The 21,099-nt window shown below is 49.5% G+C and overlaps 1 protein-coding gene across 2 annotated transcripts in view; it reads right to left on the minus strand.

Annotated features, from left to right (window-relative positions):
* Nucleotides 1–7,062: 7,062 nt before the first annotated feature.
* The window catches only part of LOC140399484 (tubulin alpha-1 chain-like), a 39,730-nt gene continuing 25,693 nt past the window's right edge, over nt 7,063–21,099 (minus strand). Inside the window, exons 4-6 of one of the 2 annotated variants that reach the window (XM_072489060.1) lie at nt 13,755–13,903; nt 11,543–12,095; nt 7,063–8,837 (exon numbers count right to left, since the gene is read on the minus strand). In XM_072489060.1, the coding sequence (XP_072345161.1) occupies nt 8,653–8,837; nt 11,543–12,095; nt 13,755–13,903 (887 nt within the window). In that variant the 3' untranslated portion in view covers nt 7,063–8,652. Of the gene's footprint in view, nt 8,838–11,414; nt 12,096–13,754; nt 13,904–21,099 lie in introns of both variants that reach the window. The other variant, XM_072489061.1, reaches the window with a different exon arrangement.

The following is a 21,099-nucleotide window of genomic DNA, read 5'->3' on the forward strand; positions in this document are numbered from 1 at the left end:
CCTGAATGCGTTGAATAGCACATTTCAAAAGCCCATAAATATTTCTGCTATCTTAGACCTAAAACCTAAGAAGATTGAAGAGCCAGAGGAATTTCTGGAGCGTTTTAATGAAATCTACCGTGGGCAGTCAGACGACTTGCTATATCAAAATGGTCAGAATTCCCCTCAATATTGTGCTATGTTAATGCATTGCCTACCACCTTCTGTGGCTACTGCTGTGAAATGTAATAACATGAATTGGACAGAGAACGACCCTTCCCAGATGGCAAGGGCAGTCAGATTTTATTGGAAGGAGGGTGTAGGCCAGGAAGGAGGCTCAGTTACAAAGGTTAAGACTGAGTATGTAATGAAAAAGGATGATCTGCGACCCCAACAAGCGGCAGAAATGGTAGTTTACCAGCAGGAGCCCCAATATTGTGACTTTGGGTGGGTGGATCAGCGAGGGGGAGGATACCAAACCCACCTAAAGGGACCCTCAGCTCCTTTTTATGGCCCACCGTGTGCACCAACAGCTTTACAACCACCGCCCCCTCTGAGGGGCCATTGGTCTACTGGGAGAAGAGGGAGCAATGCATGTTTTAATTGCGGCTGTGCAGATCACTGGCAACAGGAATGCCCCTTTAAAAGACAGGCAGCAGAAGGAGATTATCCAACCCAAAGGAGGGGGTACCCACCAAGGGGAGGACAGACGAGATACACTGACTTCTCCCAGGCAAACCCTTTCCCAATACAGGATTGACTAGCTAATTTAGTCATAATGACTCTCCAATCGGACAGGGAACCTATTATCTCTCTGCAGATAGGAGATTAACATCACTCATTTGTAAACGACACTGGAGCAGCCATGTCTTCTGTGCAATCAGAACTTCAACTACCATTATCCGACCACACGCAGCAATTGTCGGGGTTCTAAGGACAGGTGTGTGAGTATCCTATTTCTGAACCTGTGACAGTCACTTACGAGAATAAGTCTGCAGATCATCAGTTTGTAGTGACTACTGGATTGGACTGTAATTTGTTGGCCCGAGATTTACTGTGTATCTTCCAGCTACAGCTAGAGTACGGAGACGAAGGGGTAACGGTCCAATCATGGAGGATGAGACAACAGTGCTATATTTCTATCACCCCCAGTGGTGGACGTTAGACATTGAACATTCACTGCATCACGTTACCCTGGCCTATGACAGAACCGGACAAAACAGGGGGTTGGAGGACAAATACCGGCCATTAATTGGGACCGAATGGCCAGTCAAAGGTACAGCCACAGTCACGGGAAAAGAAGGTACAGCCGATTTTGTTACAATACCACCACATTTATGGCCACAGTCAGCTTTGGTAAGCCCTCATATTACACGTCAGGTCCACGACCAGTACCATGCCAGGGATCTGGGGCGAATGGTAAGGAGGGCAGTGGATCATTCGGATCCAACAGAGTACGCACTTCAAGTCATGCCGGACGGCACTGCCATAAAATATTTTGAGGTCCCTGAAACAATTAACACTCGACTGCAGCATCACTGGGGACATGATGTTTTGGAATATGTCAATCCACAGGTCTGGGCGAAATACCCATCACAAGTGGGAAAGACAAATGTTACACCTATAAAGGTAACGATTAAGGATCATGTAAAGCTACCTTTCATTCGACAATACCCCCTGAAATCCCAAGCTGCTCCGTCTATAGACAAATTAATTCAAGAGCTGTTGCAACAGGGTATTTTGGTCCCTTGCCAATCAGAATGTAACACCCCCATACTTGCTGTGCCTAAACCAGCCAAACCAGACCAGTACCGATTAGTACAGGATTTACGTTCAATCAATGCCATCGCATAGCCGTTACATGCTCTCACCCTCCAACAGGATATTACGGTGTATAGCTCCCACTCGGTCATCGCACTACTGAGGCAACTGCAGACTCAGCATCTTACCGCAGCTCGTCAGAATAGGTATGAGGTATACCTTTTGAACAATCCACGTCTGACATTTAAATACTGTACCACTATCAATCCAGCCTGTTTTCTTAGTGGTCCCCCTGTCCATGAAGACGCACCTGGCCACGACTGTTTAGCCTTGATTCAGGAAACTACCACAATAAGGGACGATCTGAGTGACATTTCGTCAGAACAACCTGACATGATTATGTGTGGTCAAATATCCCACCGGGGTTTAGTTAATGACCTACTGCAGGCCCTTCTTATGCCCGCGCAGATTTCCGTTATTAAATGCGCTGCCCACACAAATGGTAAGACCCCAGTTGACGTTGGTAATGAACGAGCAGATTGTGCAGCGCGGACAGCCGCGCAAATTCAGCAAGTGATGGTGCCTAAAATGTTAAGTCAGACTAAACGATCTACTATAAATATGTCTGCTTCTGACAAGTCAATGCCAATCATCCAAGACGTCATAAGGTTACAGGAGGACACTCCTGAGAGTGATAAACAAATGTGGAAACGGTTAGGTTGTACATATGATTCTGTTTCCTCTTTATGGACCACGCCAGCACATCAGACTTGTATGTCTGATGTACTGGCTTTATGGGTCATAGAATGTGTACACTTTGCAACTCATTGTGGGGCTTGGGGAACTAGTGATTTGTTGCTGGACACTTGGTGGCACCCTAAAATGCAGGGGTTGGCCCAGAGTATCAGTAATCGGTGTTTGATTTGTCAGCAATATAACACCGGAAAAGGTATCCCTTGTGGGATGGGGCAAACCCCGTTGCCCAGTGGTCCCTTTGAGACGCTCCAAATGGATTACATTGAGTTGGAAAGGTGTCAATGTTACAAATATGTTTTGGTCATTGTGGATGGGTTCAGCAGATGGGTTGAGGCGTATCCGACTACCGATAATAAAGCTGCTACTGTGGTTAAAGTTCTGATGCGGGAAATCATTCCCCGGTACAGTAGACCAGCTCAGTTGAGTTCTGATAACGGGCCTCATTTTCTTGGACAGATTAACCTGCCTCCCTTCTCCAGTGCTATTTTCCAGATGTGGAGCATGATGGAGTGGCTACGCACCGTCTGTGTGATATTTGGCCTCACTTCGCTTGGAGTGTTATTGGCGACGGACATGGAAAAGGGGAATATTATTTATATTTGTAACCCCAACCAATCTACAAGGATACATCACCTATGCAAAGGTGATGTTCTTCGCTGCCCCCATATACGAGGACATGGTATCGACTCGTGGAAGGTCGTCAAAGTTAAGGAGAATGCAGGACTCATGAAGCAATTGCACCGGTCCCGGCGATGGGAAGGGAACATTATATGGACATTGCCTTGTTTTTGGAATACATGTAAATTTGATTTTGGATGTGTTAAGATTGGTGCAATAAAGGTAACATCAGGCCGTCAGGGGAGCGTAGGAAGAGGCTATGAGAAAGAGAGAGGGACTAGAGAGAAAGGACGGGGCGTGTGAGAAGGGAAGTACAGCTAGAACGTAGGTTATCGGGAGATACACTTAATTTAGTTAAAGGCCAAACTGAGGAAAACCCGGGTAGTATGAATCTCTTCTACCAGATTTACCACCGCTTGTATGGCCAGGGACGGGTTGTCTGCTACCCGAACCCCGCAGCAGTGTCTAGGTTATTTTCTGTTTCACCGCTTTGGGGCACTCCCCAAACGGTGGTTCATTGTCAGCGTTCCGAGCCACCGCCCGAGCAAGTCACTCTTCCTTATGATCCGGGTTCAGCACCACCGGCTATTTGTCTTCCCCTTCCTCGGGATAATTCCCATTCACAGTATGATAGGCTGCAACGGTGAAGGGGGTATATACCTAGCCACTTCACTCCCAATAGGGATTCCCGGTCGTACGAGAATTGTTTCGGCAGTGAAGGATACGGCTGTTTGCTGGTAAAGGTGGAAACGAATATAACATGTCTGTTCCCCACCTGTACGGACAGGAGGTGCCATATCACCCAGGCGTCTGGCCAATGCGTTTGTTACAACACCACTTGCGTTCCATTGAACGCCGGCCTCCAGCTCCTTTGTGGCTGGGGGAATGTCTCTCATATCACTGTTGGGACTAGGGCTTTCCGCATTGCTAGGCGGCCCGAATGGGCGTTTCGAAGCTAGATAAACTGGGCTACTGGGGGGTTTCTTGGCTGTCAGCAATAGGAATTATTTTATTTGTGACCTTACCATCTTGGGAAATGAAACCTTGGGAGCCCTTGGGGCAATAACCAAGGAATTGTCTCAGCTACGGTTGTTTGCAATGCAGACCCGGTATGCTCGTGACTATCTTCTGGCCCGTGAGGGTGGGGTATGCGCCATAGTGCAGGGCAAGTGTATCATGGGAGTTCAGGACTTGACCGCTAACATCACTAAATTTATGGATCACATACGGGATCACCTGGACAGAATGCAGGATCCTGGCACTTGGGGTAACTGGGGATTTGGAGGTTGGAAGGACTGGTTGATAAATATGGTCATGTATTTAGTGGTGGCTATCGGCTGCATCTTTGAGGGCCCAGCCATCCTTAAATGTGTGATGGGTAGAATGCGGGGTACACTGGAACAGATCAACGCCCCTACAATCTTAGCTGTCAAAATCCATGAGGGTGCAGCAGATGAAGGGGGGCTACGCCAGGAATTGGAAATGCAGTGACAGATCTTTTTAGATGAGGGACCGTAGCTATGGATTGGATAGTTCGGTTATCATGGAATGATAAAAGGAGGGAATGACGAATGTGATATAAAATAGTTACTTTAGAGATATTAGTTACTGTAATGTAGAGATAGGCCAGTCTCATTCTGGTGAGTTCACAGACAAAGGATTTCAGACCGCATGGCAAAGCAGGAAGAGGTGTGTCCACCATAGGAGGTGAAAAGGATGCTGGGTAATAGGGGCCAGAGGAAGGGATTGGAAGTGAGCCAATCAGAATGTCTGACTAGGTCAGGAGGGGTATAGGCTGACCTATGGGAATCGTGTATGTGAAACTTGATACCATTTGAATTGATTTGCAGAGATCCCTTTGTCTCTTTGTTCATTCGCTTTCCGGGATGTAAGAGACTAGATGTGTCCTATGCTTCTGTGAAATGAAACAAGCTTGCAAGCTAAATAAAATAACTAATGCTGTACCTGCAAATCCATCTCGACTTTTATTGAGGCCAGACTGACGGGTAAAGAAATTTGGGATTTGTCATCTGGGAGCTGCGACCCCAATATGCAGACAGGCTCTGTGCCTGCTTGCTTTCTTAATATTGTCCATTTTTCTCTGCAATCTTTGCAAATGTCCATTTTGTATTCTGGAAGTGGCCATCCCAGATGGCTACACCCTGCATACATCCACAGTGACTGAAGCACATCAATGAGCTGCATCAGTACCTGCTCAGTAAGGGCATCGCCGCGAGCAGGACTACGAGCTACAACACGCAGGGAAATGGGCAGGTGGCGAGGGAGACCGCGACGGTATGGAAGGCCGTTCTTCTTGAAATGAAATGAAAATCCCTTATTGTCACAAGTAGGCTTCAAACGAAGTTGCTGTGAAAAGCCCCTAGTCGCCACATTCCGGCGCCTGTTCGGGGAGACTGGTACGGGAATCGAACCGTGCTGCTGGCCTGCCTTGGTCTGCTTTCAAAGCCAGCGATTTAGCCCTGCCCTCCGGTCTAGACGTCTCCCGATTCCCCGCTGGCATGAGGTCCTCCCTGACGCGCTCCACTCCATTAGGTCGCTCCTCTGCACAGACACGAATGAGACCCCTCACGACTGTGTGTTTGTCTTCCCTAGGAAGTCCATCTCCGGGGTCTCGCTTCCATCCTGGCTGACAACGCCGGGGCCCGTCCTTCTCCGGAAGCATACGAGGAGCCATAAGACTGGTCGAGAGGGTGCAGCTGCTGCACGCCAACCTCCAATACGCCTACATCGCGCACCAAGACGGACGGCAAGATACGGTCTCCCTACAGGACCTGGCGCCCGCTGGTTCCGCGGCCAACTCCTCCACCCCCCCCCCCCCCCCCCCGCTGCCTACCACCACCCCCCACGCTCCTTGTGCCTCCCTGGGGCTCCTGTACTGTCCCGCGCCTACACTGCCGCCATCCACCATCCCCCTGCCAACCCCCTCCCCTCAACCGACGCCGACACGCCGGACTGAAGCTCCAGACAACACGCTCTCGGAGTCATCAACTGCAACGCCTGCACCCGCTGCACCGCCAGGGCTGAGAAGGTCCAGAAGAACAATCTGGCCTCCAGACAGACTGAATATATGATGACCCCACCTCACCCCCCCGCCGGACTTCATTTTTTTTAACAGTGGGTGAATGTGGTGAATGTATGCACCATAGTATAAACTGTCTGTTTAGTACTGTGGCCTCTGGCTAGGAAATGGTAATACGATCTACCCTGTCTGTATAGTATTGTGGTCTATGACCAGGAAATCGGGAAATAGTAATACGATCTACCACCATGTATTGTACAGGAGCCCCGGTGGGCTCTGCCTCTGGCTCCCCCCGGGGCTGTATATAGACCTGGCCACTTGTGGGCGGCACTCATTGTTACTGAACTCACAGGCAGGCAGGTTCTCGGTTAATAAAGCCTCTGTTCACTCGTTCTCATCGCCTTGCAGTGAATTGATGGTACAGCACACCACTTTCTAAAGAAGTAATTAGGGATGGGCATCAAATGCAGGGCCCAGCCAGAGATGCTGGTTTAGCTCAGTGGGCTAGACAGCTGGTTTGTGATGCCGAAGGCCAGCATGCGGGTTCAATTCCCGTACCAGCTTACCTGAACAGGCGCTGGAATGTGGCGACTGGGAGCTTTTCATGGTAACTTCATACTTGTGACAATAAAAGATTCTTATTATTGGATGCCCCCCTCCCCCCCCCCCCCCCCCCATCCCCTGTTAAAAGTTAAACTCGTTTCAACTTACTGTTGATTAATAAAAGCAGCAGGTTGACTTATCTGTGACCTTTTTGAACATATATACCTTGGAATGGTCAACTTGTACTGATCTTTCAGCAACATTTATGTCCCTTTGCAGGTTTTGCAAACTTGCTGACTTCACGGTTTGTTTCTTGTGTTCCGCCCTGCTAGAACAGGTCATTAAAGGAAGCGAAACAGAGACAGTTTTGAAAAAAATAACGTTCACAGACTCTTTTATTCAGCAAACAGTTTATCAACAAACGCACAAGAGCTTTTAAAGTAAAACATGTATAAAATCATGTGAACACTGATAATGGAACAACAAAAATCAAATACAGAATTACATTTATATAGCACCTTTCATCACCTCCGGACATCCCAAAGTACTTTGCCGCCAATGAAGCACGTTTTGAAGCCCAGCTGCAGTCTTCATGTCGGGGGAACGTGGCAGCCAATTTGTCCACAACTGAGGACAATGACTAGGTAATCTGTTCCCATAGAACCCCAACAGTGCAGGAGACTATTCGGCCCATTGAGTCTGCACTGATCCTCCAAACCAGCACCCCACTCAGGCCCACTCCCCCGCCCTGTCCCTGTAAGCCCACTTAAGCTTTGGATACTAAGAGGCAATCTTTTAGCCTGGCTAATCCACCTAACCTGCGCATCTTTAGACTGTGTGGGGAAACCGGAGCACACGGAGGAAACCCACGCAGACCGGGGGAGAATGGACACACCCCACACAGACAGTCACTCGAGGTTGGAACTGAACCCAGGTCCTTGGCGCTATGAGGAAGCCAGTGTGCTGCCGTTTCTCTGGTGTGTGTGGGGCGAGAGGGGTGGGGTGTGTGTGGGGCGAGAGGGGTGGGGTGGTGGGGGGGGGGGGGGGGAAGAGAGATGATTGGCCCAGACACTGGCAAGGGACTGCAGCCCCGTTCTTCCTGCTTCATGATGTGTATCCATGACACTCTCGGAACGAGGCACTCCCTCGAGGCGATGAGGAAAACTCATCTCTTTGTACCCCAGCCTGCCAGTGGCATGGAGGTTCCCCACACTGTTACGGCCTCGCCGTCATCCTCAGCCATCGTCTTGCCACTGTACAGGTCAGCAGGGGCCGTCTGTCAGGTGAGAGATTAAACTTCATCCCACCATCGCCCCCAACACCCACCTCCTTCTGCCAAATCAGATGGGATGGGGAGGAGGGGGAGGAGAGGGAGTGTATGGGTAGGGGAGGGGTAATGTGAGGGAGGTGGCAGGGGTTGGAAGAAGGGGGCAGAGTTGGTGTCCAACAACCAACATCAATGAACAAACACACATAAGTTGCTCATGTGTCACCTTGCTCCCTGTGGGGTCTTGCTTTGTTGAAAATTTGTTGAAATACATTCACGTTTTGTTTTTGTTGTATTTGTTTTCAATACATTCACGACGGAGGCTGTGCATCAAAGAAAAAAACTTCACTTGGCAGGGTGGCACTTTCGGGCATGCTGAGGTGGTGAAAGGTGCAGGGCAGAGGTCGGGTGGGAGTGGGCGATATTTTACTCGGGTCAAGTTCCTCGTGTCCCAGATCCCACTTCCAAGTAACTGCGAATCAAAGACAGCTCAATAAGATCAAATCACTCTACATGGTTATTTAAACATTTAAACATTTCTTGCACATTTGCTTTGGCTCCAATTGATGCCTTTTCTCACTCGTCCCTCTCTGGCAATAAATCCAGGTCGACAGAATCGTAGCCCACTTCCTCGTAATCCTGCTCGAGCGAGGCCAGGTCCTCCCTTGCGTCCTGGAACTCCATTTCCTCAAGACCCTCCCTTAGGTACCAGTGGACGAAGGCCCGCTTGGAGTACAACTTGTCGAATTTGACGTTCAGGCGGGTCCAGGCCCCGGCGATGGCGGTGGTGTTGCTCAGCATGCAGACGGCGCGGGGCACCTTGGGCAGGTCTCCCCCTGGCACCACTGTTGGGGGCCGCTGATTGATACCAATCTGCCGGAAGGAGCAATGGTGTGAAGATTCAATCTGTTCATATAACTTATCTAACCCTCTCAAACTCTCTCCGGGTCTGTACCCATGGGAGTGCATTCTCGTAAACCTGTACCCATGGTATCCAATACCCACTGAAGGTTGTGCCCTCGAGAACCAGTAAGCATGACAGTCGGTACCCACGGGACCCTGTATCCATTGGAGACCATACCCAGGCAACAGCCTGTCCCCACGATAATCTATACCCTCAACACCTTGTACCCAAGCGTTCTCTAACCAAAACTTTTGCATTGAAGATAGTTAAAAAAAAACATGCATTGATGTAGTGCCTGTCACAAGCATTGGGCGTCACAAAGATTGTTTCAACCACAAGTGTAACATTTTTCATGCACTGACACTGTTCTAAACTTGGGGAGGCATCGGCCACTTAGTGCACAGCAAGCTCCCACAGACAATAACGTAATGGTGAGCAGATATCCGCGATAATCGACGGGTACGACAGAGTTGTTCGGCATATGACTGGAAGGGGAGTCCAGAGGGCTGGATTGACAATCCGGAGATGTGAATTTGAATCCCACTGCGGCGGTTGGTGGATGGGGGAGGGTGGGCTAGAATTTTAATTTGATTAATTAAGTAATTAGGTAATAGAAACATAGTGGGCTGGATTCTCTGCAGCCCCGCGCCAAATGCGATTTCGGCACGGGGCGGAGAATGGCCGTTTACAAAGAAATCGGGACTGACGCCGCTGAAGCAATTCTCCGGGAATCGCTCATGTGCGATATACGCGACGCAGCTCGGGGGCCATTGAATGAGGCCCCCCCACGATTCACCTCGCAAAACTGGCCGAGTTCCCGATGGCATGGTTCTAACCACGTATCGGCTGTCGGGATCCTCGGGTGGCGGCTGCTGACTCAGTCGGCGGCCGCCCTGGTGGGGGGGCGGGGGTATTGATCACCGAAGGGGGGCCTTATGGACAGCCAGGGGAGCCATCGGCGGCACGGATCCGTGGGCGCGCATGATCTCAGGGGGCTATCGCTCACGGCGCGGACGCTGCAGGCTGCCACTGTGCGCATGTGCGGACTCCACACCGGAAGTGCGGGGCCCCATATCCGCAGCCAGAGCTGCGAAGAGCGCTCCCGGGCCCTGCCAGCCCCAAGCAGATAGGAGAATCGCTCAGGACTCTCTTAAGGAAAGTCAAGAGTGAAACACCAGCGATTTTACGCTGGCCTGGGGACATAGCCCCATTTTTGGAGAATCCCCACGGTACAGCATGCATTGTGAATAACAGGAAGTGGGAAGTTGTCAGGTTGTCAAATAAAACCCATCTGGTTTGTTAATTTCCCTTTTGGGGAGGGAAATCTGCCATCCTTACCTGTCTGGCCTACACTCCCCCCCTCTCCCCCTTCCCCCTGCCACACACACAGCAAGCAATGTGGTCGACTCTTAAGTGCCTCTCTGAAACGGCCCCAGCGTGACACTCAATTGAAGGGGCAATTAAGGATGAGTAATGAATGTCGGCCTTGCCACTGCAACTGGATTCCCATTCAGTTCACATTACAGCTCAGAAGGAAGCCTTTCGGCCTATCCCTGCACGGTTATTCCCTCAAGTGTCTCATGCAATTCTCATTCAAAATCCTTTATCGTCTCCGCTTCCTCACAGCCCTTGTGGCCAGCAAGTTCCACATCGATTCGCTCGCTGAGGGAAAAGAACTTCTTCCTCACATTTCCCTCTTACCCAAAGTGTTAAATCTGCGCCCCCGCCCTCACCGGTCCTTGTGCCATCAGCTTATGGATTATTTCTCACTTAGCACTCTCTCCAAAACTCTCACATCCTTCCTACACAGGACGCGAGACTCTAATTGGGGACTAACGAGGGCTTGATAAAGATTCAGCATTAACCTCTCATCTTTTGTGCTTCGTGCCTCTATTTATAAGACTCAACGTCCCACATGGAGGTTCAGAATTATTAGGGTGCAGAAGGAGGCCATTTGGCCCATATGTCTGCACTGGCTTTCCAAATGAGTATTGTTATTTTTTTTTCTTATTCATTTGCGGGGTATCGGAGTCGCTAGTTGGGCCAGCATTTATGCCCTTCCCAAGTGCCAATCTTCTGCCTTGTGGCCGTAACACTTGCAGATTGTTTCTGTTTTGAATGCCTCAATTGAACCTGCCTCCACCACACTTCCAGACAGCTCTCTCCAGACCTGAAGCGATCGTCGCGTGAAAAGATTTTTCCCTCTCACCGCATTTGCTTCCTTTGCAAATCACTTTAAATCTATGCCCCACTCCCCCCTGTTCGCGATCCGCTTATGAGCGAGAACGGTTTCTCCCTATCTACTCTGGCCAGCCCAACACGCCACCCCTTGGGAATTTGAACATCTTTATCAAATCTCTTAGCCTTCTCCTCTCTGAGGAGGAGAGACCCGACCTCTCCACTCTTTCCACGTAACTGAAGTTCCTCATCCCTGGACTCATTGGCACAGGGTGCCAATGCTTCTTTTGCCAACTTTTCATTCACTGCCCTCTGGGTCTCAATCCTTCCCCCTACGGGAATGGTTACTCTATTCCGAGAGGGCTTACCTTAAATGCAGTCGGGCACCAATCCACAAAACTGATCGTGTGCATGTTCTTGATGATGGTGATGGCGGAATTGACCTCCTTGGCTGGCACATCCCCACGGTACAGCATGCAGCACGCCATGTACTTACCATGGTGGGGGTCACACTTCACCATTTGGCTGCCCGTCTTGAAGCAGGCCTTGGTGATCTTCATCGTGTTGTAGTGGCTATTGTAGTTCACCTCCTTGGGTATCAGGGGCGCGTAGGTGACCAGCGGGAAGTGGATGCGTGGGTAAGGCACCAGGTTGGTCTGGAACTCCGACAGGTCCACGTTGAGGGTGCCCTCGAAGCGCAGCGACGCCGTGATGGATGAGACGATCTGCGCCACCAGGCGGTTGAGGTTGGTGTAGCTGGGCTGATGGATCTCGAGGTTGCGCCGGCAGATGTCGTAGATGGCCTCGTTGTCCACCAAGAAGGCGCAGTCGGAGTGCTCGAGGGTGCAGTGGGTAACAAGCACGGCGTTGTAGGGCTCGACCACCGCGGTGGCAATCTGTGGAGCCGGGTAAACGGAAAACTCCAGCTTGGTTTTTTTGCCATAATCGACAGAGAGTCTCTCCATCAGGAGGGAAGTAAAGCCCGAGCCGGTACCACCCCCAAAACTGTGGAAGATGAGGAAACCTTGCAGCCCTGTGCACTGGTCAGCCTGTGGGAGAAAAGGAAGAACATCAAGGCTTTTGCTTTTAAATCATTTTTTTACGGGATGTGGACGTCGCTGGTTAGGCCAGCATTTATTGCCGATCCTTAGTTGCCCTTCAGAGGGTGCTGGTGAGTTGCCTTCTTGAACCGCTGCAATCCCTGAAGTGTAGATACTGTGCTGTTAAGGAGGGAGTTCCAGGATGCGGCCCCAGCGACAGTGAAGGAACGGCCAAGTCAAAGCGGTGAGTGATTTGGAGGGGAACCTCCAGATGATGGGGTTCCCAGGTATCTGCTGCTCTTTTCCTTCGAGATGGTGGTGGTCATGGACTTGGAAGGAGCTGCCTAAGGAATCGTAGCGAGTTCCTGCAGCGCATCTTGTAGATAGTACACACGGCTGCCACTGTTCGTTGGTGGTGGAGGGATGAATGTTTGTGGAAGGGGGAGCAAGAAGTTAGGAGCAGGAGGAAGTCACTCAGTCGCCTCGAGCCTGCTCAGCGATTCTCTATCACGGCTGATCTGATTGGAACCTCACTCAAGAAGGCCGACACCATCCAGGACAAAGGGCTGCTGTCCTGGATGGTGTCGACCTTCTTGAGTGTGTAGAAGCCGCACTCATCCTCCTTTTCCTGTGTAACAAGTTTGAGAGGGGCTGAATGGGCCTCCTCATGTTCCTGTTCAGCTAGCTCGAGAGGGGCTGAATGGGTCTCCTGTTTCTGTTCAACTGGCTCGAGAGGGACTGAATGGGCCTCCTCCTGTTCCTGTGTATCAGGCTTAAGAGGGGGCTGAATGGGCCTCCTCCTGCTCCTGAATAACAAACTTGAGTGGGGCTGAGTGGGCCTCCTTCTTGTCCTATCTAACAGGCTATTGGGGCTGAATTACCTCCTATTTCTACGTAATAGACTCAAGAAGGGGCTGAATGGGCCTCCTCTTGTCCCTGTGGAACAAGCTCTAGAGGGGAGCTAAATTGACCCACTCCTGTTCCTTTGTAACAGGTTCGAGAGGGGAGCTAAATGGGCCGTCTCCTGTCCCTGTGTAACAGACTTTACAGGGGACCTAAATGGGCCTTCTCATGTCCCTGTGTAACAGACTTTACAGGGGAGCTAAATTGACCCACTTCTGTTCCTGTGTAACAGGCTCGAGAGGGGGCTGAATAGGCCTCTTCCTGTATAACAGGCTTAAGAGGGGCTGAGTGGGCTCCTCCTGTTCCTGTGTAACAGGCTCCATAGGGCTGAATTGCCTCCTCCTGTTACTATGTAAGAGATTCAAGGAGCTGAATGGGCCTCCACCTGGCTTGAGAGAGAGGAAGAGAGGGAGAAACTTGAGAATTGAAGCTTGGATGACGACTGGACACTCAAACTTCTCTTCAACAATACTCAATGCCCTTGAGCTCAGAATGAGAAATACAGAGTACAGAGTCACAGTGTCTACTCTCCGTGCAGAGTTAGCATTGCCGCCCCTCCCCCCAACTTCCTACCCTGGCCCCAAGAGTTGCGCACATCACGGGAGGAGAGGAGCAAATGGTGGCTTCCATTGGCCCGCAAGATCAGATAGACCGCCAGCACTCACCATCCAGGTCCACAGAGGATGTCTGGCGGGCAGTGGAAAGAGAAAAAGGCGGGTTCCTCTTGCCCCCCAGCCACCGATTTACTTTTCATGAGTGACCTACCACCTTGCGTATACGATCCAAGGCCAGGTCCACAATCTCCTTGCCGATGGAGCAGTGGCCCCGGGCGTAGTTATTCGCTGCATCCTCTTTGCCGGTGATGAGCTGCTCGGGGTGAAAGAGCTGTCGGTAGGTGCCGGTGCGGATCTCATCTGGGGGCACAGAGCAAGGGATGTACAATCATTAAAAGCTCCACTCTCACTGATCTACACTGGATTCAAACCTCTGTTGCTGTTTATGAACTCGCACTCAGTCCCATTCACCCATCTGTGTTCACTGACCTACATCTGCTCATATGAACACACGAAAATAAAAGTTAGGAGCAGGAGGAAGTCACTCAGTCGCCTCGAGCCTGCTCCGCTATTCTCTAAGATCATAGCTGATCTGATTGGAACCTCAACAGCACATTCTTGTCGAACAAGCTTTCGCCCGCCCGCCACCCCCCACTCCCGTTAATCGAGAATCTATCCACCTCGGCCTTAAAAACATTCAACGATTCTGCTTCCCCGCGTTCTGAGGAAGAAAGTTCCAGAGATTCTCGACACTCAGAGAGAAAGAATTTCTCCTCATCTCTGTCTGAAATGGGCAGCTCCCTTATTTTTAAACAGTGACCCCTTCCAGTTCTAGGTTCTCTCATAATTATATCACTATCACCTCCTCCAGTCGTCCCTTTCTCTGTAACCTTCACTATTCCCTACTATCCTATGACTGTAATCTCCTCCAGCCCCCCACAACCCTCCCTATCTCTGTAATCTCCCCCAGCCCCTATAACAATCCCTATCTCTGTAACCTCCTCCAGCCCCTACAACCCTCCCTATCTCTGTAATCTCCTCCAGCCCCCCTCAACCCTCCCTATCTCTGTAATCTCCCCCAGCCCCTATAACAATCCCTATCTCTGTAATCTCCTCCAGCCCCCCTCAACCCTCCCTATCTCTGTAATCTCCCCAGCCCCTATAACAATCCCTATCTCTGTAACAACCTCCAGCCCCTACAACCCTCCCTATCTCTGTAATCTCCCCAGCCCCTATAACAATCCCTATCTCTGTAACAACCTCCAGCCCCTACAACCCTCCCTATCTCTGTAACCTCCTCCAACCACTACAACCCTCCCTATCTCTGTAATCTCCTCCAGCCCCATCAACCCTCCCTATCTCTGTAATCTCCCCAGCCCCTATAACAATCCCTATCTCTGTAACAACCTCCAGCCCCTACAACCCTCCCTATCTCTGTAACCTCCTCCAACCACTACAACCCTCCCTATCTCTGTAATCTCCTCCAGCCCCATCAACCCTCCCTATCTCTGTAATCTCCCCAGCCCCTATAACAATCCCTATCTCTGTAACAACCTCCAGCCCCTACAACCCTCCCTATCTCTGTAACCTCCTCCAACCACTACAACCCTCCCTATCTCTGTAATCTCCTCCAGCCCCATCAACCCTCCCTATCTCTGTAACCTCCTCCAACCACTACAGCCCTCCTGATCTCTGTAACCTCCTCCAGCCCCATCAACCCTCCCGATCTCTGTAACCTCCTCCAGCCCCTACAACCCTCCCTATCTCTATAACCTCCTCCAGCCCCTACAACCCTCCCGATCTCTGTAGCCAACTCCAGCCCTTACACCCTCCCTGTCACTATAACCTCCACCAGCCACTCTTACCCTCCCTGACTCTGGAACCCCCCTCCAGCCCCTACAACTCTCCCTATCTCTGTAACCTTCTCTAGCCCCCTACAACCCTCCCTATCTCTGTAACCTCCTCCAGCCCCTACAACCCTCCCTATCTCTGTAACATCCTCCAGCTCTTTTACCCTCCTTATCACTGTAACCTCCTGCAACCCCTACAGCACTCACTATGACAAACCTCTTTCAGCCCCTACACCCTCCCTATCTCATCACAGGGCCAGGGTCCCAGGTTCGATTCCCAGCTTGGGTCACTGGCTGTGCGCATCTTTGGACTGTGAAACCGGAGCACATTCTCCCCGTGACTGCGTGGGTTTACTCCGGGTGCCCTGGTTTCCTCCCAGTCCAAAGATGTGCAGGTTAGGTGGATTGGCTATTCCAAATTGCCCTTAATGTCCAAAATGGTTAGATGGGGATACTGGGTTACGGGGATAGGGTGGAGGTGTGGGCTTAAATAGGATGCTCTTTCCAAGGGCCGGTGCAGACTCGTTGGGCCAAATGGCCTCCTTCTGCACTGTAAAAAAAAATCTTTCAATAATCTATGTAACCTCCTCCATCCTTACAACCATCCCTATCTCTGCAACCTCCTCTTGCTCCTATAACGCTCCTTATGGCTGTAACCTCTTGCAGCTCCGATATCCCTCCCTATCTCTGTAACTTCTTCCAGCTCCTACAACCCTCCCTATCTCTGTAACCTGCTCCAGCCCCTAAAGCCCTCCATACCTTTGAAACCTCCTCCAGCCCCTACCACCCTCCCTACCTCTGTAATCTCCTCCAGCTTTAGGGGCAGCACGGTAGCACAAGTGGATAGCACTGTGGTTTCACAGCCCCAGGTTCGATTCCCTGCTGGGTCACTGTCTGTGTAGAGTCTGCACGCTCTCCCCGTGTCTGCGTGGGTCTCTTCCGGGTGCTCCGGTTTCCTCCCACAGTCCAAAGACGTGCAGGTTAGGTGGATTGGCCATGCTAAATTGCCCTTAGTGTCCAAAAAGGTTGGGAGGGGTTATTGGGTTACAGGGATAGGGAAGAAGTGAGGGCTTAAGTGGGTTGGTGCAGATTCGATGGGCCGAATGGCCTCCTTCTGTACTGTACATTCTATGACCGTGCAGCTGATACAACCCTCCCTATTTCTGTAACCTCCTCCAGCCCCGACAACACTCCCTATCTCTGTAACCTCCTCCAGCCTCTAAAACTCTCCGTATCTCTGTAACCTCCTCCAGCCCTGACAACGCTCCCTACCTCTGTAACCTCTAGCCCCTACAACCCTATCTCTGTAACTTCCTCCAGCCCCTACAACCCTCCCGATCTCTGTAACCAACTCCAGCCCTTACAGCCTCCCTGTCTCTATAACCTCCACCAGCCACTCTTACCCTCCCAATCTCTGTAACCTCCTCCAGCCCCTACATCTTTGCACTCCCCCAGATCTGGCCTCTCGTGCATTCCCGATTCCCATCACTTCACCTTTGCCGGTCGTGAGGAAGCAGTACCTAAATTCTGGAATACCCTCCCAAACCCTCTCCATCTTTCTCTCTCTGTTGCCCCCCCCCCCCCCCCCCCCCCCCCCGCCTTTCCCCCTCCCCCACTCTCTCTCCTTTCTCTCTCTTTCTTTTGCTGTTTCTTCTTTACACTTTCCTTGAAACTGCTCTCTTCAACCAAGCTTTTCAAACACGTGTCACAGTATCTCCTCATGTGACTTGGGGTCACATTTTGTCTGCTTTACGATCCTGTGAAGAGCCCTCAAAAGGTTTCTGGCCACATCAAAGGTGCTACGTATAATTCCAACCTCCTTTGTGGAAGATAAGATTTGCGGGAAATGTTCCTGACCTTTTAAAAAAACAAAAACTGCAAAGCTTTCACCGGCAAGGGTAGGGGGCAGTTTATCAGCTCATATCATGTCTTGAACCATCAGTACTGGCCAGTACAAGGAATCAGTAATAAGTAGCGTTCCTGAGGGAATTTCCGACCCTGTTCCTTGACCGAGAGATGCCCTCTATAGACCTGGAAATTTAGCTCTGAAATGGGGCAATTCATTTGAGGAGGTGACCAAGCATGTGGATGAAGGTAAAGCAGTGGATGTAGTGTACATGGATTTTAGTAAGGCATTTGATAAGGTTCCCCATGGTAGGCTTCTGCAGAAAGTAAGGAGGCATGGGATAGTGGGAAATTTGGCCAGTTGGATAACGAACTGGCTAACCGATAGAAGTCAGAGAGTGATGGTGGATGGCAAATATTCAGCCTGGATCCCAGTTACCAGTGGCGTACCGCAGGGATCAGTTCTGGGTCCTCTGCTTTTTGTGATTTTCATTAATGACTTGGATGAGGGAGTTGAAGGGTGGGTTAGTAAATTTGCAGACGATACGAAGATTGGTGGAGTTGTGGATAGTAAGGAGGGCTGTTGTCGGCTGCAAAGAGACATAGATAGGATGCAGAGCTGGGCTGAGAAGTGGCAGATGGAGTTTAACCCTGAAAAGTGTGAGGTTGTCCATTTGGAAGGACAAATATGAATGCGGAATACAGGGTTAACGGTAGAGTTCTTGGCAATATGGAGGAGCAGAGAGATCTTGGGGTCCATGTTCATACATCTTTGAAAGTTGCCACTCAAGTGGATAGAGCTGTGAAGAAGGCCTATGGTGTGCTCGCGTTCATTAACAGAGGGATTGAATTTAAGAGCCGTGAGGTGATGATGCAGCTGTACAAAACTTTGGTAAGGCCACATTTGGAGTACTGTGTACAGTTCTGGTCGCCTCATTTTAGGAAAGATGTGGAAGCTTTGGAAAAGGTGCAAAGGAGATTTACCAGGATGTTGCCTGGAATGGAGAGTAGGTCTTACGAGGAAAAGTTGAGGGTACTAGGCCTTTTCTCATTAGAATGGAGAAGGATGAGGGGCGACTTGATAGAGGTTTATAAGATGATCAGGGGAATAGATAGAGTAGACAGTCAGAGACTTTTTCCCCGGGTGGAACAAACCATTACAAGGGGACATAAATTTAAGGTGAAAGGTGGTAGATATAGGAGGGATATCAGAGGTAGGTTCTTTACCCAGAGTAGTGGGGGCATGGAATGCACTGCCTGTGGAAGTAGTTGAGTCGGAAACATTAGGGACCTTCAAGCAGCTATTGGATAGGTACATGGATTACGGTAAAATGATATAGTGTAGATTTATTTGTTCTTAAGGGCAGCACGGTAGCATTGTGGATAGCACAATTGCTTCACAGCTCCAGGGTCCCAGGTTCGATTCCGGCTTGGATCACTGTCTGTGCGGAGTCTGCACATCCTCCCCCTGTCTGCGTGGGTTTCCTCCGGGTGCTCCGGTTTCCTCCCACAGTCCAAAGATGTGCAGGTTAGGTGGATTGGCCATGATAAATTGCCCTTAGTGTCCAAAATTGCCCTTGGTGTTGGGTGGAGGTGTTGAGTTTGGGTAGGGTGCTCTTTCCAAGAGCCGGTGCAGACCCAAAGGGCCGAATGGCCTCCTTCTGCACTGTAAATTCAATGATAATCTATGATTAATCTAGGACAAAAGTTCGGCACAACATCGTGGGCCGAAGGGCCTGTTCTGTGCTGTATTTTTCTATGTTCTATGTTCATTGAGGCAGTTGACTTTGAGAGGGAGGTATCATAGGATAAAAGGCATTTCTGTAGCACCTGTCACAACCTCAAGAGTTTCCAAAGCACTTTACTGCAAAAGATTTTTCCCCTGAAGTGCTGTCTTTTTGTGTACCAGCCGATTTTGTAACAATTCAGGTGGTGGTATAATGTCCTGTCACTGGACGGTCACGCCACACACGTCGGCTCTTCTGGACACAGGTTCAAATCCAGTGCTCTGATTTATTCCCACAAGTCCCGAAAGACGTGCTGTTAGGTAAATTGGGCATTCTGAATTCTCCCTCCGTGTACCCGAATCGGCGCAGGAATGTGGCGACTCGAGGCTTTCCACAGTAATTTCATTGCAGTGTTAATGTAAGCCTACGTGTGACAATAAAGATTGTTTCAAAGATCCCACCACTTATTGGAAATTCAATTCAAGGAATAAAATCTGGAATTGAAAACTTATCTCAGTAACGGCGAACATGAATCTATTGCCCGAAAGACCCCTCGGGGAGGTGGTGGAGTTGTCTTGTCACTGGACTAGTAATCCAGAGACCATGGCTTATGGTCTGGGGGACCCAGATACAAATCCCACCACAAAATTCAATCAAAAAAATCTGGAATTATAGGTTCAATGATGGCCATGAAATCATTGTCGATTGTCGAAAAACCCATCTGGTTCACTAATATCCTTGAGGGAAGGAAATCTGCCTAGATGTGACTCCAGACCTACAACAATGTGGTTGACTATTAAAATGCCCTCTGAAATAGCTGTGATGCTCAGTTCAAGGGCAATTAGGGATGGGCAACAAATTCTGAACTTATTGGTGACACCCATATCCCATGAAAGAATATTTTTTTAAAAATCTCTCTCGTAATTTAACTTCAAATGTGCATCATTGCCTCGAAAACAACCATTGTGAAAGATTCTCTGGAATGGAAAGCCTTTTTTTCTGTGTTGTGTAGATGTGATAAAATATCAAATCAAATTTTTCAATATTTGCCGATTATCTTTGGTATGCCGTGAAGCAGGCTCCTGTGTGTGAGGTGTGAATAATTTAGTTAAACTGAAGACAGTGGACTGCAATATTCAGAACATCAAAGGGGGGTTATATGTGAAGGCAAGTAGTTGGAAGTGGATATGGGCAAAGCTCAGATGCAGTAGCCATGGGAAGTGTGAATGGAAATTTACATTAGGATGATAGGGGAAGTAATTTGAATTTACCTTTTGTATTTCAAAAGGAACATGTACAACTGACATCAATTGTGAATGGATGGGGCAGAGTGGTAAACTTACTTTTACCTATAACATAACATTCTGAGAAAGGGAAGTTCTAAGGGAATGCAGAACAATAACGGTAAAGATGAAAGGGCATAAAACATATTTAAAGAGTGAAAAACTGTATCAGTAGCGGTGTGGTTATGAGATCCAAAAGAAGTGTGTGCTGGAAATAGTTCCATGAATAAGCAGCATTTTTCAGAGAAAAATGTCTGCCAGGTTTTGAAACCAGTTCTGGCTGTCAGTATCGAATGAGATAGAGAGGCAGGTCTGTGTAAGACTTCACCTATGGCATTTATTTGTGGCAATATTACTGGAATTTCTCAGATTAAAATCTATGAGGTCTGTTGCTTAGAAGGGCTTATTTTAGCTCCGAATAAACTAAACAGAAATATTTTGGGGAAATGTTTGTAGAAGTACTGTTAACTGTGTAAATGTAATCTTGTGTCTTGACGTTTCCTTTTTTAATGTTTAAATTTAGTTTTTAAAATCTTCACAAGTGGTTTGAATTTCTTTCTCCTGACTTCAGATATCTTCTCAAAAAGCTACAAAATCATTGTGTTACCTTGTTCAGGTTTCCCTTTAGGATTTGAACAGCCTGACGCTTACAAAAACGCAGAATACTACAGTGCAGAAGAGGCCCTTCGGTTCATCGGGTCTGCACCGACGTATGAAAGGCCTTGACCTGCCTACCTAATCTCAATGGCCAGCACTTGCACCATAGCCTTGAATTTTATGACGTGCCAAGTGCTCACCCAGGTACTTCTTAAAGGATGTGAGGCATCCCGCCTCTGCCACCCTCCCAGGCA

The sequence above is a fragment of the Scyliorhinus torazame genome, chromosome 22, assembly GCF_047496885.1.
Source record: "Scyliorhinus torazame isolate Kashiwa2021f chromosome 22, sScyTor2.1, whole genome shotgun sequence".
Lineage (NCBI taxonomy): Eukaryota > Metazoa > Chordata > Chondrichthyes > Carcharhiniformes > Scyliorhinidae > Scyliorhinus > Scyliorhinus torazame.